At 35.2% G+C, this 17236-nt stretch overlaps 1 protein-coding gene across 1 annotated transcript in view; it reads right to left on the bottom strand.

Annotated features, from left to right (window-relative positions):
* Nucleotides 1-4742: 4742 nt before the first annotated feature.
* Nucleotides 4743-17236, bottom strand: part of POF1B (POF1B actin binding protein) — a 99558-nt gene continuing 87064 nt past the window's right edge. Inside the window, exon 15 of the mRNA XM_028101512.1 lies at nucleotides 4743-4881. Coding sequence (XP_027957313.1) covers nucleotides 4743-4881 — 139 coding nt within the window. The remainder of the gene's footprint in view (nucleotides 4882-17236) is intronic.

Here is a 17236-nt window from a genome sequence, read left to right as displayed (position 1 = left end):
GAGATCAGCCCTGAGTCAGGCTTGGTGCTCAGCATGGAGTCTGCTTGAAGATTGGGTTGTGAGATGAAGTTTTTAAAGGCTTATTTTGTTCCTTTTGTATTGTTTGTGTTAAGAAAACATATTACAGTTAAAGCACCATTCATTACAAGGGTGGGAAGAATGATTCATGGAATCATGTTTAAAACAATGAGTTATGGAACTTGGAAGACTAGGTTTGTAAGCAAAGAAATTCTCATTTAAAGCAGAAACCTGCATCAGCCAGAGGTCCATCTATGTTACAGTGTTGTCTCTAGTAGTCCACATCAGGTATTTTTAAAAATTTTAAAGTGGTGCTTGGTAATTCTAACATAAACATTAACATGATGATAACCCTCATGAAAATATACAGCTAAGCTAAAAATACATGTTTCCTACTAGGACTTCCACAAAGACCATACAGATACTTCACATATTTTATGTATGTATGTATGTATGTATTTAAGAAAGTGATTGAGAGAGCACAGGAGCACTGGCAGAGTGAGAGAGAGTGGGAGAAGCAGACTCCCCTGCTGAGCGGGGAGCCCGACACAGGGCTCGATCCCAGGACCCTGGGAGCTGAAGGCAGACACTTAACCAACTGAGCCACCCAAGCATCCCTTCACATATTTTATTTAGACACTTAAATTACCTTGCATGTAATTGCACAGTCTCCATTTTATTTAATATCTAAAGCAAAACATACTGGAACAGAAATTAGATAAATAGGCATTTCTACCTGACAGTATCTTTGCAATTTTCAAAGATAAGCTATGTGAAACTTTTGAGAGGAAAAAACATCACTACTATTTCTATTGCTTTTAACCACACATTGGAAAAGGAATACATACATTTAAGTTTGTTAAGTCTAATGAGCACCTTGTTACAACACCCATTCATTATGCATGGATCAATTACCTGAACTGTTAATTTTTTAACTGCCCCAAATTTTGGACATTGTTATTTTTATTTAAGAACATTTTGGGAAAATCACACTTGTTCTAATTTTCAGTTATGCCAGCAATTTTCTATCAGGCTACTAAAAACTTCCATTTATATCATATGTAATGGGTAGATAATGTGGCATAATTTTGTTACATGTGTAGTTAGCAGGGGAGAAACTGCCCTGTTGTTCCTACACCAAGGGAAAAAATATAAGGACTATATAACTCATGAAGAATATTAACATTTTCTATCACAAAATATAAAATTGGAATTATATTAATCCAATTATAGAGCTTAGCATTTTAGTCAAAGTATTAAGATAATAAAATAAGGCTCTTAGCTTCATATCAAGACCTATTTGAATATTTATATAAGAATATTAAAAGCATTTATCTCCTCATTTATGTCTTGATTTAGTATAATGCCTCATCTGTTCCTATCTTAATAGTTTCTTAGTATAATGAATCATTATTAGAATATAATTATAAGGCATGACAATACTATATAGATATGTGCAGAGATATTTCAGTGCAAAACCTCATTCACATGTAACCCAAATATATTTATTGCCTTAATCTATACTTTGTCAAATGCAAACATTTTAATTTTCACCAATTCTAAACTTTAACCATGGGGTTGAAATTAAGAAATTTCATTCTTATCTACTAATGTATTTGGAAAATATTTTTGTTCACTTTGCAAAGTCATTAGAACCCAATTAGTCAACTTCTAAGTGCATTAAATACTATAAAATCTTTTTTCCCAAATAAGATACAGGTATCAAGTATTTGTTCTTGCTCTTTTTATTCCCAAAGCCTTAATCTAACAATTCAATGTTACATGTTGTATACTTCTAGTAAAAAGCCCGCCTTCCTTCTACACTCCTACAATATAGTATTACATATTTTTAAGGAAGTGGTGGACTTATTTGAGGAGGATATGCTTTTAAAGAACAGATTTGTCAAGCCAAGCCACTGATATGTTCTTAGAACCATAATAGTATAATGTGTAATTTAGTGGATTTAGTTATTTTAAAAGATATTATCCTACTTCCCTGATAAATGAAATTAACCATCACCTTTGATTTAGTTATGTCTCCAAAAGGTATAAATAGCATATAATAGAGCATCTCTTTTAGTCAGAGTTTAATGTGAGAAAAGCAAATTATATGCTATATATACAATGTAGTAAACTTTTTAAAAATTCAATAGTTTTTGCCTCTTTTTTTCATTAAAAAACAGTATTTACTTTTGTAGATGAATTGCACACCTAATATCAGAGAAAATCTTTTAATGGAATAACTTGTAAAATCTCTACCCCAACAAATTAATTCAGTGTCTAAGAAGTACTGTATTGAAAACCAGTGCATTATGTTCTACAGTGTCTAGAATTGAAGTTTAAACAAGCAGGGTGTTGCTATTGAATACAAAAATGTGGTAGAAAAGTCTCATTAGTGGCTGGAGAAACAGTCATCTGCAGAACTATTTCATTCCATTAGATTCACTAGTAGTAGCATGGTTCAAAATTTTGATTGGCCTTTAGTTATGGAAAATAACAAAATACTAATGTAAGATGCACAAAAAACTCCTTTGAGTTGGAGATCCATTCATGGCTAGAAAAGGAAAAAAAAAGTTAATTTACAACTGGTTCATAATTCATTTAAGATATTCTTTTTTTTAAGATTTTAATTTATTTATTTGACAGAGAGAGACACAGCAAGAGAGGCAACACAAGTGGGGGAGAGGGAGAAGCAGGCTTCCCGCTGAGCAGGGAGCCTGATGTGGGGCTTGATCCCAGGACCCTGGGATCATGACCTGAGCGAAAGGCAGACGCTTAATGACTGAGCCACCTAGGCACCCCTCATTTAAGATATTCTTATTGTATATACCCAGTTATGGAAAATGATATAAGTTGATATACATAAAACCAAAGGAAATGTACTGCATTTTGTGGTAACTTTTTATATGTACATTCAGTGAAACAATGGTTTATCTGACTTTAGTCAAGGTATATGTTTCAATTACTGAAGGGAGGATTGAGTAGATTTCTTCCTTGGTATCTTATTTAGAGGCTAAATATGTCTAAACATTATCTGTTAAGAGAGACCTATAATTTGTGAACTTACTAAAATATATTTTGAACTTCCTCTAGTCCCCTCCAGATATCAAGTTTGATGTTTATTACTGCACATTTTTAATGGAGAGAGAAATAATGACTACTATTCTGTAGACCCTTCATTTGGCAAGTCTTCACATTGGTGCACTAGTGATTTAATTTTATTAACTATACATCTACAGTAATTTATTAACAATGTCTGCAGTCTTTTATTAACTATAAATCTGACATTTTAAAATTTCTTCAAAAGGTTCTGCAGAACAATTGACATTTGTGTATTTATCTGTTGCTCCTCATGGTATACTTAGGCATTTTAAAACTTATTGAAGTATAATAAACCTATAGAAAAAGTACACATATAAGTATACAACAATATGAATTTCCCCAAACTTAACACACATATGCAACCATTACCCAGATCAAGTAACAATGCATTAACATCCTAGTTGCCCTCCTTGTGCTCCCTTCCAATCAGTACCTGCCTTCAAGGATAACCACTTACTGATTTTAATAACCGTAGATTATTTTTACCTGCTTTTAGTACTTAAGCAGTTTTTAACATAACAAAGCCTGTCATTTTCAGTGTTAAAGTCAGATTCTGTGTGGTTTAGAGCTGTCATTCTCAACATTATTTATGTCCATTGCTCTTGAGGGATATCATGCATTCCCATCATTATCAATGGTTTACAGTTAGAACCTCTTGGCAGTAGTGTAGGAGTATACAATTAGGAAGAAAAGACTCCAAGGTGATTCTGTCACGTTAGGGTTTCTCAAACCTCAGCAGTATTAACATTTTGGGCTGGACAATTCTTTGTTGTGGGAGACTGTCATAGTCATTGTATGATCTTTAGCAGCATCCCTGGCTTTTAGCCACCAGATGCCAATAATACCCATCTCCCAGTTGTGAAGACCAAAAATGTCTCCAGACATAGCTAAATGTCCCCTAGGGGGCAAAATTGCCCCTGATAGAGAGCCACTGCTCTAAGGTGAATATATCTCTTATTTGATGTTCACTCTTTAAAGGTTAACAGAACAATAAGTAAAAGTTTTAGTAAAGTAGTATTGAGTCCTTTATAAGAAGAGGGTTTTAGTAATCAGCACCACTTAGCAATGTATTGGCCTACTTAAAAAGATGCTAAGGTCCATGTTACTTGGTCATCTTGGAGGATGTTATAGAAGGTAGATATTAGAGTACATGACCTATAAAGTATTCTTCATCAGCCTCACTATAACTGTGGAATTTAAGGTTGGAGGATCTTAAAATCTCTTGAGTAAGACAGACATACTTCCTTGCTTTCAAAATACTGAAAATTTTCTATCTATAGTAGTAAGACCACATTCAAGACTGAAAGACAAATTCTATTAAAACATTCCTCTTCTCCATACACCATTGTTCTTCATAATTGTCTATGACATTTTTTACTTGCTTTAGAAAAAATTAGGGTTTTTTTGAAAATTTGAATAGAATCAGTTCAAAAACAATTATATTACCTGTGTTTGAATCATTTTAAAGTTTCTTAATTCATACTATAAATCAGTAAGGAAAACATGGGGAAATCTTTAAGAGAAAAAACAAACTGGAAGATTTTAGTTCACTTTGATATTTTACCACAATTTTTGAAGGCTGTTATATATAGAATATATATAAATTTCTCTTCTTAATAGGATTAGAAATACACAAGGGAACTTACACAAGTCCATTTGTCTTCTGTTTTCTCAATCACAATAGTCTGTGTGTCACTACCTGGTGGTATATATTCATAGTCATCATAAAGGAGGCCTAGGATTGGATATTGTGTCCTGTACCTATACAGAAAAAAGTTAGTTTACAACCTGCACAAGAAAATGACTCTCATTCCTTTTTAGTCACTCCTAGTTTGATTCTCCTTATTATGTTAAGTTGGCTTTTAATGACTTTTAACTCTAAAAAGAGAATATCTACAAAGCTTTACTACTATTATTTTCAAAAGAGTAAGAAGGAAGTACTTCTGCTTCTGCAATTATGGACCACTGGCAGCACAAGACAATGATCTTAGAGAAGGGAACCAAATGACATGAGCCCTACAAGTGCCTAGCTCACTACCTGGAGATTTTCTTGCTCACAGGATAGGGAAAGTGGAGCCAAATAAATCCCTTCAGTCTCATAAAATTGAAGTGACAGAATTTCAAGTAAAGGTATGCCAAAGCAGCTGGTATGGGGCAGAATACCAGACAGAAGAGAGCTACATAAATAAACGTCAAAGACCTGTAGAGGACTCTCCACAAGTCTTTGGAAGTACTGATTAGTGTAGGCATGTGGAAAAACTACTGAAGCTAGGGAAAGAAGCACTGGAAAGGAGCAGCCTGGAAATCCCTGGAGTTCACATAATGAAGGGAATAGCTCGTGTTCCACTAACCAGAGTGGAAAGACCTCTTAATGCAAGGGGCATCAGGAAGAAACTGTAGAAGAATATTGTGTTAGTGTTGGGATAACATTAGTCCTATACTGCAGGTTTTAACAGTTTAAAAGCAAGACCTGAAAGTATTGAACTGTATCCAGGTAATTCCATCTCAGAATAAAACCACAGAATACTTGCAGTGAAATAAAAAATCCAGAATTCAAGTGTGTAAAATTACAATACATGGCATTCAATACAAAAATTAGTGGTATGGAAGCAGGAAGATGTGACTAATAATGAGGAGAAAAACAAATTAGTAGAAAAAGAACAAGAAATGACAGATAAAGGAAATAAGTAGTCATGGTTGCATCTATTAAAAATATTTTTTAAATGTATACTCAAGAAGTTAGAGGAAAGTATGAATGTGATGAGAACAATGGAGGATATAAAGATCTACACTGGACTTCTAAAGATGAAAATTACACTGTATGGGATTAACAGCAGAATAGGCCCTGCAGAAGAAAATATTACTGAATTTGAAGACAGGAAGAGAAATTATCCAAAATAAAACACAAGGGGAAAAAAACTGGAAAAATGTACAGAGTATGAGTTACCTATGGGAAATATTAGTTGCTCTCACATATGTGTAATTGAAGTCCTACATGATTGGCAGGAGACAAAAAAATAATTGAAGAAATAATGACCAAATTGTTTCCAGATTTGATGAAAACTCTAAACACACAGATCCAAGAAGCTCAGTGAAACTCAAGAAAAAGAATGATGAAGGAAAACAGAGGCAAAGAGAAAGGACCCAAATAAATAAAATCAGAAAAAGAGAAGTAACAACTGACACCACAGAAATAGAAAGCATTATAAGAGAATACAGTAAAAAATTATATGCCAAAAAGTTGGACAACCTGGAAGAAAAGGAAAAATACCTAGAAACACAATCTTCTAAAACCAAATGAAGAAGAAATATAAATCTGAGCAGACTGATTCCTAGTAACAAAATTGAATGTGTTGTCCAAAAATTATCAAAAAATTAAGTCTAGGTGGTGCCTGGGTGGCTCAGTCAGTTAAGCATCTGACTTTTGATTTCGGCTCAGGTCATGATCTCGGCTCAGGTCATGATCTCAGGGTTGTGAGATTGAGCCCCACATTGGGTTCTGCACTGGGTATGGAGCCTGCTTAAAGATTCTCTCTCTAGTGTTATGCTGAGCAAAATAAGTCAATCAGAGAAAGACATGTATCATATGACCTCACTGATATGAGGAATTCTTAATCTCAGGAAACAAACTGAGGGTTACTGGAGTGGCGGGGGGTGGGAGGGATGGGGCGGCTGGGTGATAGACATTGGGGAGGGTATGTACTATGGTGAGTGCTGTGAATTGTGCAAGACTGTTAAATCACAGATCTGTACCTCTGAAACAAATAATACATTTTATGTTAAAAAAAAAAGAAGAAGAAGATAGCAGGAGGGGAAGAATGAAGGGGGGGAAATTGGAGGGGGAGACGAACCATGAGAGACTATGGACTCTGAAAAACAAACTGAGGGTTCTAGAGGGGAGGGGGGTGGGAGGATGGGTTAGCCTTGTGATGGGTATTAAAGAGGGCACGTTCTGCATGGAGCACTGGGTGTTATGCAGAAACAATGAATCATGGAACACTACATCAAAAACTAATGATGTAATGTATGGTGATTAACATAACAATAAAAAATTTTAAAAAACTAATGATGTAATGTATGGTGATTAACATAATAAAAAATATTCTCTCTCTCTCTCTCTCTCCCTTTCTAAAATAAATAAATAAATAAAAGTCTAGGACCAGACGGATTCATCGACGAATTCTACCAGTTAAAAGGAATTACAGAGAGGAGTTAAGATGGTGGAGGAGTAGGGGGAACCTAAGTTTATTTCATCCCTTGAATACAACTAGATAGTTATCAAATCATTCTGAACATGGGACAAATCAATTGGAGGCCTGAGCAAACAAATACTGCAAATCTTTGAGTAGAAAATCAACCACCATTTGGAAGGTAGGAGGTGCAGAGGTTTGAATCAGGTGTGATATAGCTGAGGCTATGGCCAGAAGGTAGGGAGCCTCCTTAAGGCGGCTACCGCAAAGTATTATAAGCAGTGGATCACAAAATTGGAACTTTTAGAAGTCTGCTACAGTGGGGGACATGCCTGGCTTAAAGGCAGTGAAGCAGGGCAGAATCCCAGGTGTGACAGCATGGTCCGAAGATTCCCCTGGGTCGCAAGAAGAATAGGTGGTGCCTAAGTGCGGGCCTGTTGCCAGGCAAAGGAGCATGGAAGCTGGCTGAAAACAGTGAGTCTAGGTGCCAACTTTCTGCTCTGTGTTGCCATAAACTTCGAACCACCACACATTCCAGCGACTGCTTTCCTGGGAGGTGTCCAACAAAAGGCAGATGCACCTGGAGACATTCCCTGGGAGGTGTAGTGCTGGTCTTCACTGTGCGAATCCCTAAAATTTGGAGTTTTGAAACTCAGTTGCATGCCTGAGATAAAAAGCTCAACACAGGCAGGGTGAACCGAGCCCTGATGGAAACTGGGGAGACAAGAGTGATTGATTGCTCTTTTCTGAGGGCTCACTGAAGAGTGGGGGGGCACGAATTTTCAGCTCTGGGGCCAGAGAGCAGGGCACAGCAATATTCATCCTGCAGATCAGTGCTGGAAGACGCACAGAGCAAAACAGCACCACCTAGTGGAGTCCAGAGCTGCTTACAACAAGCCCTGCCTCCCTGGGCACTGGAGGTGCATTTCCACTAGAGCAAGTCCACCTGAGAATCACCGCAAAAGACCCCTCTCCCAGAAGACCAGCGCAAACAACTCACACCAAATTTACTGAAGAAAATAGTATCTAGTATCCTTTGTACTTTTGTTCTTTAGTTTTTCATTATAATTTCTTAAGCTATTTTATTTTTTCAATTTTTTAAAAATTCTTTTTAAATTTTGTGCATATACACTTTTTTATATATATTTTTAGTTTTTGTTCCCTCACTGTATTTTATATATATATATATTTTTTCTTATTTTCGGACCTAGTTTCTTTTAACAAGCAGACCAAAACACACCCAGGAGCTAGTTTTGTTTGTTTGTTTTGTTGTTGTTATTGTTGTTGTTTTCTTTTTCTTTCTTCTTTTCTTTTCTGGACAAAATGACAATATGGAGAAATTCACCCCGAAAGATAGAACAAGAGGTATTACTCACAGCCAGTTACTTAATGAGTACAGATATAAGTAAGATGTTTGGGTTAGAATTTAAAACAATTATACAGATGCGAGCTGGGCTTGAGAAAAGTAAAGAAGACACTAGAGAATCCCTTATTGTAGAGATAAAAGAACTAAAATCTAGTAAAGCCAAAATTAAAAAAGCTATAACCAAGATGCAGTCCCAAGTGGAGGCCATAAAAATCAGTGATATGGAAGATAAAATTATGGAATATAATGAAGCTGAAAAGAAGAGGGAAATAAAATTATTAGATCATTAACATAGACTTAAGAAACTCAGTAATTCCATAAAGTGAAATAATATCAATATTAAAGGAGTCTCAGAAGAAAAGTGGGGGAAAGGGTCAGCAGGTTGATTTGAACAAATTATACCTGAGAACTTCCTTAACGTGGGTAAGGAAACAGGCTTTCAAGTCCAAGAGGCACAAAACCCTCAGAATCAACAAAAATAGGTCAACATCATGACATATTATAGTGAAACTTGCAAATTGCAAAGATAAAGAGAAAATTCAGAAAGCAGTTGGGGAAAATAGGTCCTTAACTTATAAGAGTAGACATAAAAGGCTGGCAGCAGATCTTTCCACAGAGACCTGGCAGGCCAGAAAAGACTGGCATGATATACTCAACATCCTAAATTGGAAAAATATGCAGCCAAGAATACTTTATCCAACAAGGCTATCATTCAGAATAGAAGGAGAGATAAAGAGTTTCCAAGACAAAAACGAAAGGAATTCATGAACACTAAACCAACCCTGCAAGAAATATTAAAGGGAACCCTTTCAGCAGAAAGAGAAACCAAGAGTAACAAACACTAGGAAGGAACAGAGACAATTTACAGAAACAGCAACTTTATAGGTAATACAATGGTACTAAATTCATATCTTTCAATAATGACTGTGAATGTAAATGGACTAAGTGCTCCAATAAAAGACATAGGGTTACAAAATGGATAAAAAACCAAGACCCATCAATATGTTACTTACAAGAGACTCATTTTAGACTCAAGACACCTCCAGATTGAAAGGGGGTGGAGAACCATTTATCATGCTAATGGACATCAAAAGAAAGCTGAGGTAGCCATAGATTTTAAATCAAAGACTGTAATGAGAGATGAAGAAAGTCACTATATCATAATAAAAGGACCTATCTAACAAGAAGATCTAACAGTTGTAAATATTTATGCTCCAACTTGGTAGCAGTCAAATAATAAACCAATTAATAACAAAACTAAAGAAACTCATTGATAATAATACAATAACAGTAGGGGACTTTAACACCCCACTCACAGCAATGGACAGATCATCTGAGCAGAAGATCAACAAGGAAACAAGGGCTTTGAATGACACACTGGAACAGATGGACTTAACAAATATGTTCAGAGAGTTTCATCCTAAAGCAGCAGAATACACATTCTTCTCGAGTGCACATGGAACATTATCCAGAATAGATCACATACTGTGTCACAAATCAGGACTCAACTGGCACAAAAAGACTGAGAGCATACCATGGATATTTTCAGACCACTGTGCTATGAAACTTGAAGTCAACCACAAGAAAAAGTTCGGAAGGACCACAAATACATGGAAGTTGAAGAACATTCTACTAAAGAATGAATGGGTCAAGCAGGAAATTAAAGAAGAATTAAAAAATACATCAAAGCAAATGAAAATGAAAACATGACAGTTCAAAACCTTTGGTATGTAACAAAGGAGGCCCTCAGAGTGAAGTATATAACAATACAGGCCTACCTCAAGAAGCAATAAAAGTCTCAAATACACAACCTAACCTTGCACCTAAAGGAACAGGAAAAGAATAGCAAATAAAGCCAAAATCCATCAGGACAAGAGAAATAATAAAGATTAGAGCAGAAATGAATGATATAGACATCAAAAAACCAGTATAACAAATCAATGAAACTAGGAGCTGGTTCTCTGAAAAAATTAACAAGGTTAATATATCCCTAGACAGACTTATCAAAAAGAAAAGACCCAAATAAATAAAATCATGAATGAAAAGGAAAGATCACAAACAATACAAAGGAAATGCAACTAGTTATAAGAGAATATTATGAAAAATTATGTGCCAAAAATTTAGGCAGTCTGGAAGAAACAGATAAATCCTAAAAACATATAAACTACCAAAACTGAAACAGGAAGAAATAGAAACCTGAACAGACCCATAATCAGCAAAGAAATTGAAGCAGTAATCAAAAATCTCCCAACAAATAAGAGTCCAGGGCCAGATGGCTTCCCAGGGGAATTGTACTAACATTTAAAAAGAATTAATTCCTATTCTTCTGAAACTGTTCCAAAAAATAGAACTGGAAGGAAAACTTCCAAACTCATTCCATGAGGCTAGCATTACCTTCATCCCAAGAGACAAAAACCCCATCAAAAAGGAGAATTACAGACCAATATCCCTGATGAAACTGGAAGCAAAAATTCTCACCAAGGTACTAGCTAATAGGATCCAATAGTACATTAAAAAGATTACTTACCACAACCAAGTGGGATTTATTCCTGGGCTGCAGGAATGGTTCAACATCCACAAATCAATCAGTGTGATACATCACATTAATAAAAGAAAGGACAAGAACCACATGACCTTTCAATATATGTAGAAAAAGCATTTGACAGCATACAGCATCCATTCTTGATAATAACTCTCCACAATGTAGGGATAGAAGGAACATACTTCAATATCATAAAGGCCATATACAAAGACCCACAGTAAATATCCTCAACAGGGAAAAACTGATAGCTTTTCCCCTAAGGTCAGGAACAGGACAGGGATGTCCACTCTCACCACTGTTGTTTAACATAGTACTGGAAGTCCTAGCCTCAACCATCAGACAACAAAAAGAAATAAAAGGCATCCAAATCAGCAAAGAAGAAGTCAAACTTTCACTCTTTGCAGATAACATGCTACTCTATGTAGAAAACCCAAAAGATTCCACCCCAAAATTTCTAGAACTGATACAAGAATTCAGCAAAGTCGCAGAATATAAAATTAAAGCATAGAAGTCTGTTGCATTTCTATACACTAACAATGAAGCAGAAGAAGGAGAAATCAAGGAATCAATCCCATTTACAATTACACCATAAAACATAAGATACCTAGGAATAAACCTACCCAACAAGGTAAAGATCTGTACTCTGAAAACTATAGAGCACTTATGAAAGAAATTGAAGAAGACACAAAAAAATGGAAAAATAGTCCATGTTTATGGATTAGAAAAACAAATATTGTTAAAATGTCTATGCTACCTAAAGCAATCTGCACATTCAATGCAATCTCTATCAAAATACCACCAGCATTTTTCACGAAGCTGGAACAAACAATTCTAAAATTTGTATGGAACCAGAAAAAAACCTGAATAACCAAAGAAATGTTGAAAAAGAAAACCAAAGCTGGAGGCATGACAATTCCAGACTTCAAGCTGTATTTCAAAGCTGTAGTCATGAAGACAGTATGGTACTGACATAAAAACAGACACATGGTTCAGTGGAACAGAATAGAGAACCCAGAAATGGACCCTCAAATTTATGGTCAGTTAATCTTCAACAAAACAGAAAAGAATATCCAGTGGAAAAAAAGACAGTCTTCAACAAATGGTGTTGGGAAAATGGACAGCCACATTCAGAAAAGTGAAACTGGACCACTTTCTTACACCATACAGAAAAATAAACTCAAAATGGTTGAAAGACCTTAATGTGAGACAGGAGTCTTTCAAAATCCTAGAGGAGAACAGAGGCAGCAACCCCCTTGACCTCAGCCATAGCAACTTCTTGCTAAACATGTCTCCAGTGGCAAGCACAACTAAGGAAAAATCAATTATTCGGACTTTGTCAGGATAAAAGCTTTTTGCAGAGCAAAGGAAACAATCAACAAAACTAAAAGGCAACCTACTGAATGGGAGAAGATATTGACAAATGAAATATCAGATAAACAGCTAGTATCCAAAATCTATAAAGAACATATCAAACTCAACACCCAAAAAAACCAAAAAATCCAGTCAAGAAATGGGCAGAAGACATGAACAGACATTTCTCCAAAGAAGACATGCAAATGGCTGACACATGAAAAAATGCTCAACATCACTCAGCATCAGGGAAATACAAATCAAAATCACAATGAGATACCATCTCACACTGGTCAGAATGGCTAAAATTAACAACTCAGGAAACAACAGATGTTGGCAAGGATGCAGAGAAAAGGAAACACTCCCATGATGCTGGTGGAAATGCTAACTGGTGTACCCATTCTGGAAAACAGTACAGAGGTTCCTCAAAAAGTTAAAAATAGAGCGACCCTATGACCCAGCAATTGCACTATTAAGTATTTATCCAAAGGATGCAAACAGTGATTTGAAGGAGCACATACATCCCAATGTTTATACCAGCATTGTCCACAATAGCCAAACTATGGAAATAGCCCAGATGTCCATCAACAGACGAATGGATCAAAAGATGTGGGGATGGATACACTCCAACCCCACAAAAGATGTGGGGATGGAGTGTATATATATATACATATATATACACACACATACACACACACACACACACACACACACACACACACTCAACCATCAAAAGAATGAAATCTTGCCATTTGTAATGATGTGGATGGAACTAGAGTGTATTATGGTAAGTGAAATAACTCAGTCAAAGAAAGACAAATATCATATGATTTAACTCATTGTGGAATTTAAGAAACAAAACAGATGAACATAGGGGAATGGAAGGAAAAATAAAATAAGATAAAAACAGAGAGAGAGGAAACCCATAAGAGACTCTTAACAAACTGAGGGTTGCTGGAAGGGAAGTGGGTTGGGGGATGGTGTAATTGGGTGATAGGCATTAAGGAGGTCACTTAATGTAATGAGCACTGGGTGTTATATGCAACTGATGAATCACTAAATTCTACCCTTGAAACTAACAGTACATTATATGTTAACTAAATTGAATTTAAATTAAAAAAGAAGTATTAATACCTATTACCCTCAAATTATTCCCCCAAAAAGAGGAAGAAAAGCTTCCAAATACTTACTATGAGACCAACATTGCTCTGATACCAAAACCAAAGACACCACAGAAAGGAAAACTACAGGCCAACATCTGTGATGAACATAAATACAAAAATCCTCAACAAAATATTAGCAAACTACAGTCAGTAATGCATCAAAAGCATCATTCACTATGATCAACTGATTTATTCTGGGGATGCAAAGATGGTTCAATATTCTCAAATCAATCAACATGATACACCACATCAACAATGGAAAGATAGAAATTGTATAATCATTTCAGTAGATGCAGAAAATGCATCTGACAAAATTCAACATCTGTTCATGATTAAAATTCTCAACAAAATGTGTTCAGAGGAATCATACCTTAACATAATAAAGGCCACGTATGAAAAACCTGCAGCCAACATCATACCCAATGGTGAAAAACTGAGAGCTTTTCCTTAAAGATCAGGAACAAGACAGGGATGTCCACTTTTACCACTTTTATTCAACATAGTACTGAAAGTCTTAGCCACAGCTGACAAGAAAAAGAAATAAGAAGCATCCATACTGGTAAGGAAGAAGTAAATCTTCCACTATTTGTAGATAACATACTATACATAGAAAGCCCTATAGACTCCATAAAAAACAATTGGAAGTAATAAATGAATTCAGTAAAGTCACAGGATACAAAATCAAAGTACAGAAATCTGTTGCATTCCTATAAACTAATAATGAAGCAGCAGAAAGTGAAATTAAGAAAACAATCCCATTTTCATTGTGCCAAAAAGAACAAAATTCCTACAGATAAACTTAACTAAGTAGGTGAAAGACCTGTACTCTGAAAACAATAAAATGCTGAAGAAAGAAACTGAAGACAACACAAACAAATGGAAACATATACCATGCTTATGGATTGGGAGCCTTAATATTTTTAAAATGTTTGTGCTACCCAAAGCAATCTACATATACAATGTAATCCCTTTAAAAAAAAACAACATTTTTCACAGAACTAGAACAAATAATCTTAAAATATTTATGGAACTGCTGAAGACCCCAAATAGCCAAAACAATCTTGAGAAAGAAAAACAAATTTGTAGGTATCACATTTCCAAATTTCAAGATACATTACATAGTACATAATCAATACATTATGGTACTGGCACAAAAACAGACACATATGTCAATGGAAAAAAATAGACAGACCAGAAAGGAAACTACACTTACGTGGTCAATTAGTCTATTAGAAGGAGGCAAGAATATATAAAGGGAAAAGATAGTCTCTTCCACAAATCATATTGGGAAAACTGGACAGCAACACACAAAGAATGAAACTAGACCATTTTCTTACACCATACACAAAAATAAGCTCAAAATGGATTAGAGACCTAAATGTGAGACCTGAAACCATAAAAATCCTAGAAAAAGACACAGGCAGTAATTTCTCTGACATTGGCCACAGCAAATTTTTCGAGATATGTCTCATAAAGCAAGGGAAAGAAAAGCAAAAATAAGCTATAAAAAGCTTTTGCACAGCAAAGGAAACAAACAAAACAAAAAGGCAACCTACTGAATGGGAAAAGATATTTGTAAATAATATATCTGATAAGGGGTTAATATCCAAAATATATAAAAAACTTATACAACTCAACACCAAAAACCAAGCAATTTGCTTAAAACAGGATCAGAGTACCTTCTATTTCCAAAGAAAACAGATAGATGACCAATAGGCACATGAAAAGATGCTCAACATCATTAATCATCAGGGAAATGCAAATCAAAGGCACAATATCACTTTACACCTATCAGAATGCTAAAATACAAAAGTCAAGATATAACAAGTGTTGGCAAGGATGTGGAGAAAAAGGAACCCTCATGTACTGTTGATGGGGATATAAGTTGGTACAGCCACTGTGGAAATCAGCATAGTTTCCATAAAATATTACAAATAAAAATATCATATGATCCAATAATTCCACTAGTGAGTACTTACCCAACAAAACAAAAATACTAATTTGAAATGATATGCACACCCTTATGTTTATTGCAGCATTATTTAGCAAGATATGGAAGCAACATAAGTGTCCATCAATAAGAGGAATAGATAAGGAAAAAGTGATATATAATGGAATATTACTCAGCCATAAAAAGATCAGATTTTGCCATTTGCAACAACTGTAAGGAACTAGAGGGTATTATGCAAAGTGAAATAAGTCAGACCAAGAAAGAAAAATACCATCTGATTTCATTCATATATGGAACCTAAACAAGAACAACAAAAAATAAACAAAATGCAGAATCAGACCTATAAATACAGAGAACAAACCAATGGTTGCCAGAAAGGAGGCAGTTGGGGGATAGGCAAAATGGGTGAAAGGATGTGGGAGATATAAGCTTCTAGTTATGGAATGAATAAGACACAGGAATAAAAGGTGCAGCATCAGGAATATAGTCAGTGATATTGTAATACTGTTGCGTGGTGACTGGTGGGAGCCACACTTGTGATGAATGTAGCATAACATATAGAGAAGTTGAATCACTGCATTATACACCTGAAACTAATGTAACATTGTGTGTCAACTACACTCAAATAAAAGCACTGGGTGCTATATGTAAGTATGAATTACTAAATTCTCTCCTAAAACTAGTATTACATTATATGTTAACTAACTAAAATTTAAATAAAAACTTGAAACAAAGAAAAAGAAAAAAAAAAGAAAACAAGTCTATTTACAGTAACATCAAAACCAATTCTATTACAGGAACATCAAAAAATATAATACTTAGAAATAAATTTAACAAAAAAAGAAGTGTAAGACTTCTGCAATGAAAGTACAAAATACTGTTTTTAGAAATTAAAGAGGATCTAAGTGGAAAAGGATCCCATGCTCAAGGATTAAAAGACTTATTATTGTTAGCATGGAAATAATACCCAAAGTTTTCTACATATTTAATGAAATCCCTTGACAAGCTTATCCCAAAATACATATAGAAGAGCAAAGGACCAAAAATAGCTAAAGTAATCTTGAAAAGAAGAAATTTAAAAACTCACACTTCTGGGGCGCCTGGGTGGCTCAGTTGGTTAAAAACTCACACTTCTGGTTTCAAAATGTAACTAAAAAGCTACAATAATTAAGACAGTGTGGTACTTGCATGAAGACAGACAAATAGATCAATGGTGTAAAACAGAGAATCTACAAATTTACCCTGACATTTATGGTCTTTTGATTATCAATAAAGATGCCAAGTTAATTCAATGAGTGAAAGAATAGTATATACCTCAAAAGATACTGGGACAACCAAATAGCCCCATGCACAAGAATGAACTTGGACTCCTACTTCACACCATAGAAAAAATTAACTCAAAATGGTTCATGGATCTAAATGTAATAGGTAAAACTATAAAACTCTTAAGAGAGGGACGCCTGGGTGGCTCAGTCAGTTAAGCATCTGCCTTTGACTCGGGTCATGATCTCAGGGTCCTGGGATCAAGTCCCACATCGGGCTCCCTGCTCAGCA

Source organism: Eumetopias jubatus, unplaced genomic scaffold (genome assembly GCF_037043125.1).
Source record: "Eumetopias jubatus isolate StellerSeaLion01/CBP00866 unplaced genomic scaffold, mEumJub1_p1.0 scaffold_11, whole genome shotgun sequence".
Taxonomy (NCBI): domain Eukaryota; kingdom Metazoa; phylum Chordata; class Mammalia; order Carnivora; family Otariidae; genus Eumetopias; species Eumetopias jubatus.
Note: the sequence above shows the minus strand (reverse complement) of the source record. Positions and strands in the feature narration are given on the sequence as shown.